The sequence below is a fragment of the Leucopleurus acutus genome, assembly GCF_964270905.1.
Source record: "Leucopleurus acutus genome assembly, chromosome: 20".
In the NCBI taxonomy this organism is placed as follows: domain Eukaryota; kingdom Metazoa; phylum Chordata; class Mammalia; order Artiodactyla; family Delphinidae; genus Leucopleurus; species Leucopleurus acutus.
Genome location: NC_139162.1, coordinates 12,782,902 through 12,802,249, shown reverse-complemented (window position 1 = coordinate 12,802,249; position 19,348 = coordinate 12,782,902). Strand labels below are relative to the sequence as shown.

General features: G+C 45.4%; 1 protein-coding gene across 2 annotated transcripts in view; it reads right to left on the bottom strand.

The window, feature by feature from the left end:
- The window catches only part of WDR59 (WD repeat domain 59), a gene marked incomplete at its 5' end in the record, with an annotated part of 84,102 nt that overhangs the window by 48,932 nt on the left and 15,822 nt on the right, over positions 1-19,348 (bottom strand). For both annotated transcript variants that reach the window (XM_082863216.1, XM_082863215.1), the window contains 7 exons: positions 31-108; positions 3,504-3,620; positions 7,548-7,636; positions 11,403-11,440; positions 13,636-13,716; positions 14,816-14,901; positions 19,021-19,156. In XM_082863216.1, coding sequence (XP_082719342.1) covers positions 31-108; positions 3,504-3,620; positions 7,548-7,636; positions 11,403-11,440; positions 13,636-13,716; positions 14,816-14,901; positions 19,021-19,156 — 625 coding nt within the window. The remainder of the gene's footprint in view (positions 1-30; positions 109-3,503; positions 3,621-7,547; positions 7,637-11,402; positions 11,441-13,635; positions 13,717-14,815; positions 14,902-19,020; positions 19,157-19,348) is intronic.

The window sequence follows — 19,348 nt, the reverse complement described above, 5'->3', positions numbered from 1 at the left end:
TCCGAGCAAGAGGTAGGGCATCTCACTCACAGTGTATCGGGCCTTCCAGACAGGCACCTGGCAAGGGAGAATATTGAGGTATTTCCGAGGCTGGCGGTAATCCCAGAACTGGAAGAAAGAAAGCAGTACAATTTGTGAAATAAATGCCATTAAAAAAAAAAAACAAAAAAACTCAACTATCAAAATAAGCATAGCCAGGACTTCCCTGGTGGTCCAGTGGTTAAGAATCCTCCTTCCAATGCAGGGGATGCGGGTTCAATCCCTGGTCGGAGAACTAAGATCCCACATGCCGCGGGGCAACTAAGCCCGTGTGCCACAACTAGAGAGCCCGCACACCACAACTACTGAGCCCAAGTGCCACAACTAGACAGAAGCCCGTGCACCGCAATGAAAGATCCCCCATGACTCAACAAAGATCCCGCGTGCCACAACTAAGACCCAATGCAGCCAAATAAATAAATAAATATTTAAAAAAAAAAACAGAAAAGAAATAAGCCTAGCCTTCAAATTCCATGCTTTCTGTCTTCTAACTGCATTTGAGTCAGCCCCCATGGCCATGCTCCTGTGACAGAGACACACAGGAAACGCCCCTTTCACACTCAGAAACATTATAGGAGAAACAAAGACTTCTGTGAACACATGAGGATCACTCCTTGAGGCAGATCACTGCCAGCCTGCCTATTAAACTACCTTCATAGTTGAAAGGTAGGAGTGACAACTTTTCATCCTGTATCACTTCACACCACATAGAGTAATTTAACTACTAAATTAACTACCGCTATCGCTAGTAGTTAAAAATGTACTGACTGCTGACTGCATTTCAGACAGATGCTTAGAGCTTTAAGAGTTTCATCCCATCTAATCCTTACAACAATCATACAGTGGGTGTTATGAATCTCTTTTTCAAGGGTGGAAGCTAAATTACTAAACGATGTAACTTGTCAAGGCCACATAGCAAAAAGGTGACTGTGCGACTATTTGGGGCCCAACCACTCACGTCCACTCTTCCACCCACTCCAACACGGAAGGTGCAGGGAACACACAGGTGAGCCAGACAAAAACTGAGCCTTAGAGACGTTTATGCTTTTAACAGAAAAACAAACACACTTAGAGCTCAAGCATTTGCCATGAAAGCAGGAAATGGCAGAGCACCAAAGGCAGGAGGGCCAAGACTGAAACTCTGAACTATCAGGTATTAAGGAACTCTTGTCAAAAACAGGTGACAGGGGCTTCCCTGGTGGCGCAGTGGTTGAGAGTCCGCCTGCCGATGCATGGGACGCGGGTTCGTGCCCCGGTCCGGGAAGATCCCACATGCCGCGGAGCAGCTGGGCCCGTGAGCCATGGCCGCTGAGCCTGCGCATCCGGAGCCTGTGCTCCGCAATGGGAGAGGCCACAACAGTGAGAGGCCCGTGTACCAGAAAAAAAAAAAAAAAAAAGCTCTTATTCTCAAGGCCATCATTGATGGGGTCTTATGAAATGATTACATTATAGTTGAATGGAGGACTTCAGTCTATTTCAATGTGATAAAGTTGGTTATTATAATAAGTTAACCAGAGCCATGCTGCCTCCTATCCATAGGTAACTTCTGCTTTCCTCTTACCATTGCCAAAGGCCTCTGCTCCAAGCTAGGGATCAAAAAGAAATTTTTCTGAAGAAATGTCGGAAGACCCTTGGTCAAGAACCAGGTTCCTGACTGCTGACATCACAGGGAACAGCCGCTGGGTACGGGTTTCTCAATATGGCTCCCCTTATACCACGAACATGTCAGAATGCACAAGGGGACTGGGTCTGGATTTCCAGGACTCAGCCTGGAAGATGGCAATTTTGTACAATAGCCTGCTTACCCCAAGATAAGGAAAAAAACAATTGGTTATCCAAACTGACATGAACGAATTTCATTACAGTTCATGTTCTATTTTTAATGGCCATAGAAGAAAAATCCTTTTCTTTCTTCTTGATCTAGCTCTAACCCTCAATACAACAGTTTTACAGTTTACAATCTACAAAGTGAAGTGAAACTCATTCAACGGTATCTTGTTCCAGCAGATCCCTTAGAATTCACAAAAGACAAATAGAATGAAAATTATTGTTATAAATGATAAGCTAATAAATTGTCAGATAAACTAAAGAAAATGATTATGTAGGAAAAAATGGCATGCATTGAGCCTTATCAACCAATTACTAAAAACAATGGCTGACTATTATAAGTGCCTCTAAATTGCTTCACTTTTTACAATTATGTTATTTGTATATGTTCAGTAAAAACTGTCTTCCTACCAGGGTATAGTGGAATAAATCAAATACCATGCCCAAAATCTCATTTAATTCATAAGCTAAGCCCACCAGTAAGGAATAAGGACTGTGTTTCACATGTGGAAACTGGTCTGTTTCTATTTTATTACCTATGGAATCCGGGCCTCAAGGGTAGTAAAGTTGTCAGTGAATATTGACAAACTTGGGGACCTCAAAGAAAGAGAAGGAGGTGAATCGGATTATTACTGGTTCCTGAAGTTGGGAAACAAGCTGATGGAGTATGGGGACAACACTTAAATCCAAAACAAACAAACAAACAAACAGAAAAACCACTGTTGGCACATAAGAATAAATTACAACCCCAGGGGATTTACAAACCTCCAGAGAGAAGTTAGATTTTAAGCCTGAGTGTACGATTCTAGCTTTGCTAACCATACCAAAAAGACGTACATGCCTGTGTAAATAAAACAAAGCATTAAATTGCTGAAGCTGAATCCTAAAGCTGCTAAGCAAATTTCTGCGATCAAATCTCTGTCCTTCCAGGCAGAGACCTGATCATATGCAGGAACTGTGGGGCATGGCTAACTCTGTGCCCTGCATCCTTTTGAACAAGGGTGCATATCACATCCCACAGTCAGAGAGGATAAACAAACAAGAAACACTGAGAGAAACCAAAAATAATAGGGTCACCGACATACATAAATCCTTGAGCATCTCCTGTAACTTAGAGAATCTCTAATAAAACAACTCCATCTCTACTTGTGAAATGCTGATGATCGAAGACGTCCTAACTTGTGCAGATGTGATAATCACGTGAGAAAATTGCTTTTTCCACCCCAGACTAATGGTAAACTTGATAACTTTAATGACCATGTGGGCTTTTCTCCTTTATTTGTTTATCTGTTGTGTTTTTATTTTGATGAGCCAGTCCTGAAATGGGACTTCCTGACAACTTCTTGGCAAGTAAACTTCTTTTCCTTTCTAGATGTTTTTGTCTCTGACTTCCTTTCACAAAGGGAAAGAAGAAAAGCCTCTGAACAAATGCCAGGAGCCATATCAGATACATGCTACTACATCACTCCCGCTGGACCACATAACCAGGTGTACTTGCCCAGCTCCCCAAAAAGCACATGCACCCCTGAAACACGTGCCATGCTAACCTACTGCAAATTTCCTTCTGAAGAAAGTGCTGACACACCCCTGATGCCTCCCAAACACGCTCCCCCAACTGCCCTGGGGATGCCGCTCACCTTGACAGAGTTGTCTTGACTGGAGGTAGCAAGAATGTGCTCGCTGTCTGGGTGCCAGTCCAGGCCGTGGATTTTGGAGAGGTGGGCTGCAAGATACTCCACTGCTGTGCTGGGCTTCTGCAACAGGATCAGCAACGAGAGTTGTCACTTCAGAAGGAACTCATAGTGTCCACCATATAACAGTCTGCTGGGTGCCAAGTGGGAATACAAAAATACTCCCAGAGGAATTCCCTGGCGGTCCAGTGGTTAGGGCTCCGCACTCCCACTGGAGAGGGGCGCAGGTTTGATCCCTGGTCGGGACACTAAGATCCTGCATGCTGCACAGCGCAGCCAAAACAACAACAAAGAACTCCCAGAGACCATCTCTACTCTTAAGAAACTCCGCTTTGTTGGTTTTTTTTTTTTGCGGTACGCGGGCCTCTCACTGTTGTGGCCTCTCCCGTTGCGGAGCACAGGCTCCGGACACGCAGGCTCAGCGGCCATGGCTCATGGGCCCAGCCGCTCCGCGGCATGTGGGATCTTCCCAGACCGGGGCACGAACCCGTGTCCCCTGAATCGGCAGGCGGACTCTCAACCACTGCACCACCAGGGAAGCCCTCCATTTGTTTTGTTGAAAACAAACGACAGAAGACTTCTCCAGCTCTCCTTCATGCATTCTCTGAATACAGGCCTGTGAGCCTAATCTACTTCCGCTCTGGCTCCAGGTACGGCCTTAATGAAGGACACAAGGTAGTGGATGCTTTTCTCCTTTGGTACCGTGGTCTGCAATTCCTGCTCCCCTTCCTCACAATCACCCACAAAGAGGGGCTGTGACATCTAAACAGACCCAACCCCAATCCTGGGGGTAAAACCACTAATCTTTTTTTTTTCTAATTGAAGTATAGTTGATGTACAGTATTATATGTTACAGGTGTACAATATAGTGATTCACAATTTTTAAAGGTTATGCTCCATTTATAGTTATTACAAAATATTGGCTTTATTTCCCGTGTTGTACAACGTAACACAACATTGTTGCTTGTTTTGTACATAATAGTTTGTCCTGCATAATCCCCTACCCCTATAGTGCCCCTCCCCCCTTCCCTCTCCCACTGGTAACCACTAGTTTGTTCTCTATATCGGAAAACCACCAAGCTTAAAATGATCAAGCCCTAAGACCTCAAAAAGAGAATGAACACACATCACAAAAGAAAACAATACATGATTAATAAGCATATATAAAACAAATTCAGAAGGAAACCTCAGAAATATATTCATACATTAAAACATTAAAAGATTGTTTTTAGCAATCAAGTTAGAAGATATTTGTAAATAATATTCAATGCAGTGAGGCTGCATTTGTCACTGGTGGTATACATATAAAATAGTATAACCTGTTCGAGAAAAAAACTGGACAATTTTTATCAACAGACTTAAAATTCTTCCTTTCTTAAGGGAATATCCTAAATTCACAAAAAGCTTTAGGTACCAAAGATGTTCATCTTGGTGTTATTTGGAACACCTAGAAACCAGAAACAATATGAATAATAAGTGGGGAATAATTAAATGTTAGAACCAATTATTGTACAGCTATCTGATACAATATGATGTAGCCATTAAAAGTTATACTTAGAGCTTATAACACAGGGGAAATGCATTTGTTGTAATGTTAAATGAAAAAAGTATGCATAACTATGCATATGATATGATAAACCATGTTTTAAAAAAAAGCATAAGAAAAGAAAACACCAAAATATTAGCATTTGTCTCTGGGGCAGGACTATGAATGATTTTTATTTTCTCTTTTATATTTTCAACAAAGAGCATGTATTACTTTCTGTAATCAGCACTGGTCTATTAGGTTAACAGTGCAATCTCCAGAACCAGCCTCCCTGAATTTAAATCCTGGCAACAAACTGTGCCTCAGTTTACTCAGCTGTAGAATGGGGTAATAATATTACCTACTTTAAAGGTTAGTTATAAAGAGAAATGAATCAATACACATAAAGTTCTTAGAACAATGCCTGTGCATAATAAACACTTAGAAATATTAGTATTGGGCTTCCCTGGTGGCGCAGTGGTTGAGAGTCCGCCTGCCGATGCATGGGACACAGGTTCGTGCCCCGGTCTGGGAAGATCCCATATGCCACGGAGCAGCTGGGTCCCTGAGCCATGGCCACTGAGCCTGCGCGTCCGGAGCCTGTGCTCCGCAACGGGAGAGGCCACAACAGTGAGAGGCCCGCGTACCGCCAAAAAAAAAAAAAAAAAAAAAAAGAAATATTAGTATTACTAGTCATTCACGAATTTGAGTGAAAATCCAACATTACCACTGATACTACACTTTTTTAAGCCTGTGATGCTTGCTGCCAATAGTCCTGCTCTGATACTAGAAAGTGCCAGAGAAGTGAAATGACAACCAACAAGCTTTACAATCCATATGAACAGAAGTCCTAAGTATTAATAGCCAAGAAAAAGTTAAAGCTCTTTAAACAAAATAAATAAAAGGCTCGTTAAGGGAAGTCAGGGTTATGAGTAGACCAATCCGAAGGCTAGAAAGAAACAGTTCAGCAGTACATTTCTACAAGATAAGGAACACAGCTACTGTTTGGAAAACAGGTCCTCACCGAGTTCATGGCTAAATACCCAATTGTTTATTGTGCCTATGGCTCTGAAAACAGTCTAAAGCAAATACACAAGTACTACAAATTAACCAAACATTTTAGTTAAACCATTTACTATATTTAAATGCTATACCAGTGCCAAATATGAATAAAACCAATTGCCAATTGAAGAAATAAAGATGGATGAAGAATGACTATTACCAGACTGGACTAAAGGGACAGAGATCAAACTACCGTATAGAAGATGCACCATCCATCCTTTCCTTATAAAATCACCTTGTCACCTAAGAGCCACCTAAAGCGAGGGCTTCGGCCGGCACACCCCTTTCCCAGCAGGTCTTGGCACCCAAACCAGCAGCCTCCCAATCTCTGCTTCACTTCCCTCTCCTCTCCAACTGTATGACTTTATTCCCTGCTGGAAGGGGAAGGGAGCAGGGCAGCCGGAAGCAAGGCTGACACTATACAGTCAGCATCCCAGTTGGGACAGTTCCTGAACAAGTTCCAGGAAAACTAACAGTAGGTCCTCCCCACGAAGGCAGGTTTCACAGAGCAGAGAGCAGAATTTACACCCCAGATCTTACAGAAGTCGACCACTCTCTGCATTCTTACCCAATCGTCTGGCAGCTAGTCATGGAAGAGGCCCTTTCCCTGCATCACTGTTCTCACTGATGCCAACATATCAAACTTCCAGACTTGCCATTACAGTAGCAGCCCAGAACCCTGCAACTCTTTCATGCCTCTCAGGTCCATGGGCTAATGCAGGGAGAACGTACCCTCTGCAGGCTCATTTGAGGCTGACGGCACAGCTAGACTTCCAAGGGAAGATTTGAGCATACCAAGTATCCTGCCTCAGTGATTTAATTCTAGATGGTATATGTCCTAGAACAATGAGTTTTCACTTTGCAATCTGGGGCAGGAATATGAAGCCTGCTGACCATTCTAGAATAGTGTCTGGTCCCCCAGGCTTGACCCCCTCAGGGACACACACACTATTATCATCTTTATTCTGAAGAAAAGGAAACTGAGGCTTGGAAAAGTTTGTGGCTCACCTGATATCATAATCAGGAGGCAGCAAAATGGGACGCTAGCTTAGGTCAGGCCAAGTTCATTTTCTTTTTTTTTTTTTGGCCGTAGCACGCAGCTTGTGGGATCTTAGTTCCCTGACCGAGGAGTGAACCTGTATCCCCTGCAGTGCAAGCTCAGAGTCCTAACTGCTGGACCGCCAGGGAATTCCCCAAGCTCATTTTCTTAACCACTGATCATAATGTCTCAGTCCCTTATCTTCCGTCAACACCAGTTTGATCGGGAAGCAAATGTCATCTGGTACTAGGATCTTAACGTGGCAATTAACCAGGCTGCACAGGGTACCCCGGTCTCTCAAAACAAGTCCTGCTATTCACAGCATCCTCTTCAGATCCTCTCAGAGGGGAAAAAGATTACTTACCCGCTTGTCCCATATCCGTACATCCCCGTCATGACTGGTGGCAAGGCAATTAGCGTTTTTTTTATTCCATTTGACCTGTGAGGCACCCGCTGCAAAGAAAAATCAGGGGAGGAAAGCTGTTGCCCTCAACGCCTTCAGTACCAGAGTGGAGCTTATCCAGGGGAGCTGGATAATGAGCTCCGGATGAGTAAGAACAGAACTCTTCAAGCTTCTAGGACTGCATCAGCTCCATCGTTAAGGAGGAAATGAAGCCAAAGAATAAATGAATTAACACATGGGAACAGGATCAGAGTCACCTAATTGAGGAAATAATCTCACTAAGGAGAAAAAAAAAAAACTTCAGGTTACCTCCAAGCAGAATCAGCAGGGAAATACAGTTTCTTACAGAGCGGCAGTTCAGCCCGGCTCTGCTGGCTGGTGACTGACACATCACACAACCTGGCCCTTCATCCTCTTGGACACCAAGCTTGCGCTCCCAATCAGAAGAGCCTCAGCTCAAAGCCTGCTCCTTCCCACACTGGTTTTTTTGGTTTCGTTTCTGGGGGAGGGAGTGTCTTGGAAAAACACAGCCTCCGGATGAGGCTCAGCTGAAGAATAAGCCCCAGTGTGGCCCAATTCTGCCCTCAGAAAATTATGTGCACCCCACCCCCACTCTCATCTCCCCATCAGCAAGCGGTTACACGTGGCCCTGCGTGGAGACAGGGAAAGGGAACACTCCTGGCACCATGTGAACTCAGTCCTCTGCCAGAACACAGAGGTAACAACAATGGGGACAAAAGAGCTACATAAGAGAGGAGGCATACTGGAAGATGCCAGAAGGGGCTGAGACGGGTGGAAAATTGGGACATAGCAGCGCTTCCAGCTGACTCAAAATAATCAGGATGATTATGTTAAACCAGAACCACATGATGACTCTCCTTCCACCTCTTCTTGTTCTTTGCTCAGACAACACATGACATTTCTGCTTTGACACCCTCTCCCTTTGGGTGGGTGTTTATTACTTGGGGACACCGCAGTGGATCCAGGACTTTGGAGAGCAACCTGACCCAAGAATCCGCAGAGTATGAGACAGAACCTAACAGGAAATAGAGTAAGGCCCAGACTTTATCCTTGCTTGGTTTTGGTGAGGGTATTTGTTTGCTTATTTGGTTTTTTGTTGTGTTTTTTTTTCCTTGAGACACAGGGCACCTTAAGTCACCTAAGAACGAATGATGGAGACCCTGAAGTTGGAGGATGGTCTCCTATTACTTAGGAGACCCAGTTTCTTTGCAAGAAATGATATCAGCTAGAGGAGAAAGTGTGTAAAAAAAAGACTGCTCCAGGGTCCCTGGTGGCGCAATGGTTAAGAATCCGCCTGCCAATGCAGGGGACACAGGTTCAAGGCCCAGTCCGGGAAGATCCCACGTGCCATGGAGCAACTGGGCCCGTGTGCCACAACTACTGAGCCTGCACTCCAGAGCCCAAGAGCCACAACTACTGAAGCCCTCACGCCTGGAGCCCGTGCTCTGCAACAAAGAAAAGCCACCGCAATGAGAAGCCTGCATACAGCAATGAAGAGTAGCCCCCGCTCACTGCAACTAGAGAAAGCCTGCGCACAGCAACAAAGACCCAACGCAGCCAAAAATAAATAAATAAATTTATAAAAAAAAAAAAATACTACTCCGTCTCCACGTGACAGTTACCAAAGAATTCAACAACACAGGAAAAAGAATTTTCTCTATGTCTTTAATGTTGTGTCTAAATGAGATGATGGATGTTCACTCAATTTACTGTGGTCATCATTTCATCATGTACGTAAGTCAAATCATTATGCTGTACGCAAACCTATACAGTGCTGTGTGTTAATTATATCTCAATAAAACCAGAAGAAAAGGAAAAAGAAAAGAAAAGTAAGTTCCAAGAAAATATGCCTTTCCCAGTAGGTGGTCCATCAGAACATGAAGCCTCCCAGAGGATTCTGGGAACCCCCTAATTCAATGTGTTTTACTAGGATTGTGACACCAGGGTCAAACGGAGACCTCCCAGACCATAAGAGCTCTCAGAAACAGATAACGCTCTGGAGCACACACGGACAAGCTCTTACTGACCCCCTACCCCAAGGTATAAACAATGTGCTCACAGAGAGATGAGGACCACAGGCTCTGGGGAGCCGCAGCACCCGGGCTGCACCTCTCAGGGAATGAGAGCTCTGCCACCACTGAGACCTCACTGAGGTGCAAAAAAGAAAGAAGTCTCCTACCTCTGTTTTTTCAGAAAGACTCCCAAAAGAAAGCAATTAGAATAATCTTTCTTTTTAGAGGTCCTCTATAAGCCATCTAACTTAGAAGCCTGCAAGTAGAAACAACAAAGTCAGGGATGGATGACTGCGGCATTCACAGACCATTAGTAGTTTCTTTCAGCTCAGTGTCCTCTGCAACCACGTCTGTGGGCCATTCTATGCCTCAGGTCATAAATGCCTACAAGTGTGTGTGCACAGGTTGTGAGGGAGGCACCAGCACAACTGTTAAGCACTCAGCACAAGCGACACAGGTGCCTGAGTTCCACATCCATGGAACAAACACTCCCAGAGCATCTCCACAGGACAGGTGCTTAGGCTGACCCTGGTCTGCAGCCCTGAACAAGGCAGACGTGGTCCCTAACCTCACAGAACAAACCAACCAACTGCTTAATACAGTCATGATGCTTAATGCCTTCAAATGATGAGGTGTTGGGGTGCAGGGGGATAAAAAGAAGAATCATGTGATCATTTTGGAGCAAACACCAAATGTGAATTCAAATGACGCAAGAAGATACAAAAAAGCAGGATTTAAGAGACAGATAATATGATCTGTTTTCACCAAGGAGGCCAAAATAGAATACTGATGGCTGGGCTTCATCATGGTGGGCAAGGTATACTGGTTCTATGCCCAAGTTTCAACTCTCAGGAAGTGGTGAGAATACTCTGTAACAGGCCCAATGCAGCATTGCAAAAATAGTCAAATTCCAACAGAGTGATGAAAACAGGTAGCTCAGAAAGTGATTTCAAAGTTTCAGTATGCCCAGTATGCCCATAAATGATACCACGGGGACACAATCAGTATAATCTAGACTGTGCAGAAACCGCAGTTTCTTCAGTAAAGAAACTGCAGGGAAGGAAAAACAAACAAACAAACCAAAAAAGGGAAGGGAGGAGAAACCTACCAACTGAAAGAGATGAGAAATATATCAACCACTTATAAATATGGACTTTATTTGGATTGATTCAAATAATTTGTAAAAAGAGAACAAAAAACAAAACTACTGAGACTACTGGGGAAATCTGAATACTGCTTAAATATTTGACGACATTAAAGAGCTACTGTTAATATTTTTAGGTATGCTAATGGTATTGTGGTTATGTTTTTTTTTAAAAGGATTCTTCTCTTATTAAAAATACTTAACTGAAATATTTGTTGATGAAATGATATGACACCTGGGATTTGCTTCAAAATAATCCCAAAGGGGATAGGGGTAGGGGTGGGTGGACTAGCGGGTGAAAGAGGAAATAAGATTGTCTTTCGACAACGTTCAAGCTGGATGACGAACACAAGGCAGTTCATCCTCTTCTAGTTTTATACACTTTTGAAAGTTTCCACAAGAAAAGTTTAAAAACAAACCAATGTGACTCCTGCCCTTGAATTTTGAAACAAGTTCCTGACCACATTCTACAGTCCTGACTCTAACTTCTGAGAGGAGCGGGAGAAGGGCCCTGTGACGTGGACCTTACAGGTCCACGCGACCGTGGACAGAGCCTGGGGCATGGGGGACGGGGGGTCAGTGGGAGCGAAGCAGTGGAAGGAAGGGAATGCAGGCCGCCGGGGGGGGGCGTCCACTCACCTACAGCAGACAGCGCAACGGTCGGCTTCCGTGTATCTCTGAAACGTAAGAGTCAGAAGTCAAAAGCCCATTCACCTGCCCCCATCCACCTGGTGCCTTTCTCCCGCTGCTCGCATTTCTTCACTTTCCTTTCAGTGGGTTCTTAGACTTCAGTGGGAATGTGAGGACCTTAAAAAGTAGCGTAAAGAGAAGCCTGTCTCCCTCCAGGGAGGTGAACTTTCTCAGCCTCTTCAGCTGAGGCTAAGTCTGAATTTCCAATTATACAGTTGTATCCACAGAGAACAAATTACACGACCTGGCGTGGCCTGGGTGACTCTGATGCGGGGGTGGAGGGAGCCAAGGGAACCCCTTCCTCGTGTCATTTCTCCTGTGGAACAACGGGACAGTCGTGGAGGCGTAATTCTGCAAGAACCAACAGCACTGCCAAGGTGGGCTGGAAAACTACTCTGGGTGTTCCCAACAGCCAAGAGGTAGAAGCAACCTAAGTGTCCACGACTGATGAACAGATAAATACACTACTGTCTCTACATACAATGGATTGTTATTAGACCTTAAAAAGGAAAGCAATACTGTCATGAGCTACAACATGGACGCACCCTGAGGATATTATACTAAGTGACGTAAGTCAGTCACGAAAGGACAAACACTGTATGATTCCACTTACATATGGTACCTAGAGTCGTCAAATTCATACAGACAGAAAGTAGAGAGGTGGCTGCCAGGGACTGAAAGGAGGGGGAAACGGGGAGTTGGTTAATGGGTACAGATTTTCAGTTCTGCACGATGAAAAAGTTCTGGAGCTTTGTTGCACAACAATGTGAACATACTTAACACTACTGAACCGCACTCTTAAAAATGATTAAGATGGTAAATTTTGCTTTGTGGCTTTTACCACGATTTTATTTTTTTTTTTTTAATTTTAAACTACTCCTGGATACAATGGGAGACTCAACCGTTCGCCACGAATGGTCAAAATGACAGAACTGGGCAGCCCCCTAGGGCTAGGAGGGCCAGACAAGGCAAATCTGCAGTCCTGGCTTACTGTTCAGAAGACCTGAGAAGGCAAGTCAGTTCAAGTGTCTTTCAGTCTTTAAATTATGAAAACAACTGTTTCATGTAAATGAGGGACGCTTGGCCCAGAGCTCCCAGGGGGCGGTTTGCTCGTTAAGAGCCCCTCTCTTCCACTTCCCCTGGATTTTCTGCTCCTTCTCCCTCCTCTGGCGCTGCCCTTAGACCTGTCACCTTGGAAGCGCTAACCTGCATGGGATGCAGGTGAAGTCAGCTGTGTGCATCCTTACTCCCTGAGGATCCCTTTCCCTGGTCTGTCTGGTCAGTCAAACCTCAATACCTGGCTTGTCCTCTGCCTACAGTTTACCTTTCAGTGTAAAGCATCACAAAGTCACCGCCATTTGGGGGCAGAGTGGCCTGGCTGGGGAGAGGGTGTCCTTTCTGGGGACTCCACAGGCCACAGGCCCTCTAGTTAACGGTTATGGGGAAAGGAATCTGCTTTACAAAGAGAAACGGGAATGGATGTTTATTAAGAACTCAGGATGCGCCAGGCCCTGGGCTGGGCGCTCCTCCACTCTTTGCTCCATGGAGAGTTGCTCTACGAGGTGGCTCTCAGCCCCCTTTCCAGAGGGTAAGTGAAGCGTCACCAAGAGCAGAGCAGCTGTCCTGGAGCACTGCTCGCTGCAGCACGTGTGTGTCTGTACCCCTCAGAATGCCCCCACCGTCACCTGCCACTTCAGGAAGCTCCAGCCTGACTTCCAAATGCCAGAACCTGTGGTTCTCTGACAACGGGATTTCCCTGGCTGCTGAAGCCCGTTTTGCAAACCTCTGTGACGGGCCTGAAGTGCCAGGGAGCTGAGGCCCCCGGGGACAGCCTTCAACCAATGACTGACAGTGACGGCGCCCCCGCTTCCTCAGCCCTCCGAGGGGAACACCTCTGAGGAGGGAGTGGTACACCAGCCCCTAGTGTTCCCAGTAAGACCAAGCTCCACCTGTTCATGGTGGTACCCAAGTAGACGATGTGCCCTCTCTGTGTGGCCTTCCCGATCCTGTCTCTCTTCCCACCCCCAACAGCAGTTCTGTCCCCTCCTAAACAACGTATCTGCAATGTCTCCTTATCTCAGGGTCTGCATCTAGGGAAAACCAAATTAAGATACCCGATCTCTAAAACAAAGGTCCCAGATCATCCGACTGCCAAGTGGTTATGCCTCTTAACGGTTCTTACTTGATATCCCAAATGTAGATGTAGGTGTCCACAGAGCTGGTGACCAGGAGATCTGGCTCAAACACTGCCCAGTCCAAGTCACTGGAAACACAAGGAATAAACAGGACAACAACGAAGAGAAAAAATTCAGAGTCCATTTCCAAAGCATTTGCAGATTTCATTTCTAGTGGCTTCAGAAAGTCACTGTTAATGGGCCCCTGAACATGGTTTAGGCTGGGAATCTCCAAAGTTCTTTGGGAAAGAAGACTTAACCAAGCTCTGAAGGAAACTTTCAGGTCCTTCCCTGGTTACCACCTGCTCCCCCAAACCAAAAGAAACAGAGCATTTCGACCTAAAACACATACACACACAAAAGCGCACATACGTGCATGTGCGCAAACTAAGACAAAACAAAGAAAAAAACCCCACTTAATTGTTGATCATTTTTTAAGTCAGACTCAACCACAGGTACCTAGAGTAAACCCAACATCTTTAAAGCACTGGCAAACTGCCGTGTTGCCTCACAGTTTTCAAGGAGGGCAAGCAGGGCCCTGGTCCTCCCCACCCACATCCTCACTCCTTGAAAGGCACTTGCTACACAAACAGTTAACACAGGCCGGGGGTTCTGGCCTTTCCCATCACCTCCCACGTCAGCTTCACCACTCCCACACTTCCTGCTGCTACTTCTCACAAGAAGTTTTCCCCACCCAGAAAAGGATGGATCCAGGAACATTCCAGAAGCCAGCTGGAAGGCCACGAGTGGGAAGCAACTGGGCATCTGGGTAACGGACTATGATGCAGGAGCTCCACGTGGTGCCCCACTGTGGCTGGACAGAGAGCAAAGGGCTGGCCCCCAAGGTCTCTGTGCTCCAGGGCACCGCCGACCATGAGCTGGGGGATTCTGTGGGCGTAAGTTCATCTCCCTCCTACAGCAAACAGCTCTAACCCTTTATTCTGGACCAGGCTGTACCTAAGTGTCTCCTGGGATCGGGGTTAACAGCTACAGGGATGCTGGCTCCTAAACACTGGCTGCTCCTCGCTGCAAAGACCATCACTTCAGGACTGCTAAGGACGCAGCAGCCACCTGGGGCCAATGCAACAGAGAGGGTCAAGCCTGGAGGAGGACGGTGTCTTTGTTTCACTTCCCGAGACACTGTGACAAAGTGAGACAGGCCAGGGAGCAGTGGAGGGCTGTGCCTACCTGATGACACGAGTGTGGCCTTGTAAGGTCGTGCTGACTTCCCCACTGCCGTCTTTCCACTTATAAAGGTCGACACGTTGGTTGCTCTGAAAAGAGACAAGGGGAAACCCATCTTGAACAGTTATGGCTGAACTAAGGCTACAGACACACTCGTGAGCACGTGAGCTATGGGTTATGGAGCCGCCCCCAACCATCAGAGGAAAATCCTCCCTGCCCTAACGGTCACACACCCATCTCCCCAGCTGCTGTCACACTCCATGTTCTCAGCTCATCCTTCCCACCATCAAATGCCCGGAGTCCACCTACCACACTTTGAAAAAACACATGCATGAGAAAGAAAACAGAATCACCACTAAAAGGGTGTCCTAGAAGGCAAAATTATAGAAGACTCCTTGAAATATGAACTTGTTTAAGGGTTAAGCAGAAAGACACAGGGAAAATGGGCCAGAAGAAACCACAATTACAATAAGGAGAAGGAAGAAAAACAAAGCTTCAATCAAACTACATTTCTCTTAAAGAAACAAGCCAGCAAATGCTCCCTAAATATCATGACTTCATGAAACACACTGAAAATGGATAAAGATCACTAATAGACTAAATACTATTAGTAGGCTCTTTAATAATTTCTGAACTGATATATATATATATATATATATATGTGTATATATATATATATATATATATATATATATATATGATGGATTTTCATTTTAGCTCAGAGACAGATAGTTGTATACAGCTCTGAGATTTTTATCCAGAAATGCCAGTTTCCAATTCTACATAGGTAAGGTTCCTGTCAAAAGGTAAGGATTCAAAATAGCTTCCAATGGGAATAGGAGTGTAAAGAAAAGCACCCCCTCATCTTTTTTATTTATTTATTTTTTTGCGGTACGCGGGCCTCTCACTGTTGCGGCCTCTCCCGTTGCGGAGCACAGGCTCCGGACACGCAGGCTCAGCGGCCATGGCTCACGGGCCCAGCCGCTCCGTGGCATGTGGGATCTTCCCGGACCGGGGCACGAACCCGTGTCCCCTGCATCGGCAGGCAGACTCTCAACCACTGTGCCACCAGGGAAGCCCCCCCCCATCTTATAATAACATTCCTAGCCATTTCCAGGGTCTGCTAGTGCCAGTTTATGTACTAGGAACCTTAAGAAACCTGCCCTCTGCTCTTTCCCATCACACTGCACACTGGGTGTCATCACCCACATCACAGGTGAGGCAACTGAGGCTCCGAAAGTTGGATGGGCGCTCAAGATAAAACAGTGAGTGTTGCAACTGGGACTTGACCTCAGATTTGCCTAACTCCAAAGCTCTTTCTCCTGAAAATGCTTGCCTTCCAACCAAGAGTAATGAAGGGAAAAAAAAAAATCAGTAAATTGAACTTCATCAAAATTAAAACTTTTATGTATCAAAAGACGTTATCAAGAAAGTAAAAAGACAATCTACAGAATTGGAGAAAATATTTGCAAATCATGTCCCTGATAAGAGTCTAGTATCAGGAATACATAAAGAACTCTTATAACTCAACAGCAAAAAGACAAACAACCCAATTCAAAAATCGGCAAAGGACTTGAATAAACATATCTCCAAAAAATGATATACAAATGGCCAGCCAGCACATGAAGGGATGTTCAACATCATTAGTCACTAGGGAAATGCAAATCAAAACCACAGTGAGATACCACTTTATACCCACTAAGATGGCTAGAATTTTTAAATTACAAAAACAAAAACAGGAAATAAATTTTGGTGAGGCTGGATTGTGCATTGCTATGCAATGCTCATGCATTGCTGATGGGACTGCAAAACGGTCTTGTGCATTGTAGAAAACAGTTTGATGGTTCCTCAAAAAGTAAAACACAGACTTCACATGGCCTTTCAATCACTCCTAGGAATATACCCAAAAGAAGTGAAAATGAGTACCCAAAAAAGTACATGTACAGGGCTTCCCTGGTGGCGCAGTGGTTAAGAATCCGCCTGCCAATTCAGGCGACACAGGTGCAAGCCCTGGCCCGGGAAGATCCCACATGCCGCGGAGCAACTAAGCCCATGAGCCACAACTACTGAGCCTGTGCTCTAGAGCTCGCGAGCCACAACTACTGAAGCCTGAGCACCTAGAGCCGTACTCCGCAACGAGAGAAGTCACTGCAATGAGAAGCCCGCACACTGCAACAAAGAGTAGCCCCCGCTCGCTGCAACTAGAGAAAGCCCGCACGCAGCAACGAAGACCCAACGCAGCCAAAATAAATTAAATAAATAAACAAATTTATTTTTTTTAAAAAAAAGTATATGTACGTACATGTTCTTATCGGCACTATTTATAACAGCCAGCCCAAATGTCCATCAGTGGATGAACAGACAAAATGTGGTGTATCCCTATGATGGAATATTATTCAGCCATAAAAAGGAGTAAAGTACTGATACATGCTCTGACGTGAATAAAGAAGCCAGACACAAAAGGTCATGTATGGTATGACCGCATTTATATGAAATATCCAGAATGGCTAAATCCAGAGATGGAACACAGACTGGAGGTGGCCAGGGGCTGGGGGTGGGGGAATTACTGCTTAATGGTAAGGGGGTTTCCTTTGGAGTGATGGAAATATTTGGGAACTAGATAAAGGTGGCAGTTACATAACACTGTGAATGTAGTAAATGATACTGAATTGTTCACTTTAAATGATTGTCTGAAAAAAATAAATAAATAAGGCTCTTTCTTGCCACTCCCAAACACATGCAGTATTAATCCACTTGGGCCTAGTACTGAAGGGTCAGCCTAAATCTGTGCTTCCCAATCAGAGGAGATTTTGCTTCCCAGGGGACACCTGACAATGCCTAGAGACATTTTTGGCTGTCACGATGGGGGTGGGGGAGGATGCTACTGGCATCTAGTGGGCGAGGGGCCAGGGATGCTGCCAATTTCCTACAAAGCACAGGACAGCCCCCACCATGAAGAATGATCTGGCCTGACCTGTCAACAGTCCCAGGGATCAGGTCCACTTTAGTCGTTGTCCCTGGTTCAAGGCAGACAGTCAGATTCTATTTTGGAAATGACGGGGAACGGCAGCTTTTTGTTCCTTCTAAAGCTGACAGCATTGCTCTTCTTTCTTTTGTGAGACGCTTTCCTCTCACAGACTGTCATTCCCGACAAGAACAGACCCAGACAGCACTGCGAATGGTCATATTCCCTGGAGGATGAGAAGGGCTCCTTCAAATACTGCCCTCCCGGCCCAGTGCAAAAGGAGCCAGAGGTTTAGGTCTCTAATTGTCCTAGGAGAACAGAACACTGATAAAGAATCAGGCAAGGGATACCAGAGATGATCTAAGCCCAGATATTTTTTCCGTTGTGAACCCCTTGGAAAACCTAATGAAACATATGCATCTTTACCCTGGAAGAATTCACATATGAACAGGATTCAATCAAAAAAGAATCCCTTCCTTTGAGTGGAAGGGTGTATGGAATCTTCTGATCCCTCTGAAAGCAATGACAGTTGCCCCCAGACCAGCTCACCAGGTCCTTCCTTAGAACCTCTTTCAGTCACTGGCTAGTTACACTCATGCAGAAAATGGGCTCTTATCACACACAGACATAGAGGTATCTACCTGTTTCCCTTTCCAAATCTGGATTCAATTCTTTGAATTACCGATGGTACACCCAATTCTTTTCATATACATTTAAATCTGTAATTGCCTCCATCTTCCTTTTAGAACCATGCAACCCCTCTTTGCCGCCTGAGAAATGACGATTATGTCCTCTTCTCTACGTAGAACACAGACCTACCAGCCTAGATCTCACATTTAAAAGACTTCTCCGGGCTTCCCTGGTGGCGCAGTGGTTAAGGATCCGCCTGCCAATGCAGGGGACATGGGTTCGAGCCCTGGTCCAGCAAGATCCCATATGCTGCGGAGCAACTAAGCCCGTGCACCACAACTACTGAGCCTGCGCTCTAGAGCTTGTAAGCCACAACTGCTGAGCCCATGCGCCACAACTACTGAAGCCCGTGCACCTAAAGCCCATGCTCCACAACAAGAGAAGTTACCACAATGAGAAGCCCGCGCACCGCAACAAAGAGTGGCTCCCACTCGCCACAACTAGAGAAAGCCCGCGTGCAGCAATGAAGACCCAACACAGCCATAAATAAATAAATAAATTTATAAAAATAAAAAAATAAAAGCCTTTTCCTGTATTCCTTGAATGAGCTCACCGAGGCTGCAAAATAGTGCGCGAAGCTGTCATGAGGATTCCACTGCACGGCTCCAATGTCCCACTTGCTCTGGCGTGAGATCTTTCGGTGACCTTCGAAGGGGGCATCTAGACTGACGATGTATAGGAATCGGCGGCTAGGAAAACAACATCAACATTATGAAAACAGAACAGCATTAGCACTAAGATAGAAAAGCACATTTGGAATGACATACGGTTCACAAGCAGTGCTCAAAAAATCCCCAGATGTACATGACGTTTATCGACTCCGAAAGGCATACAAGTGCAAGTGACAAGAGTAACTCGTGGCTGCTGGGCAAGTGGGAGCC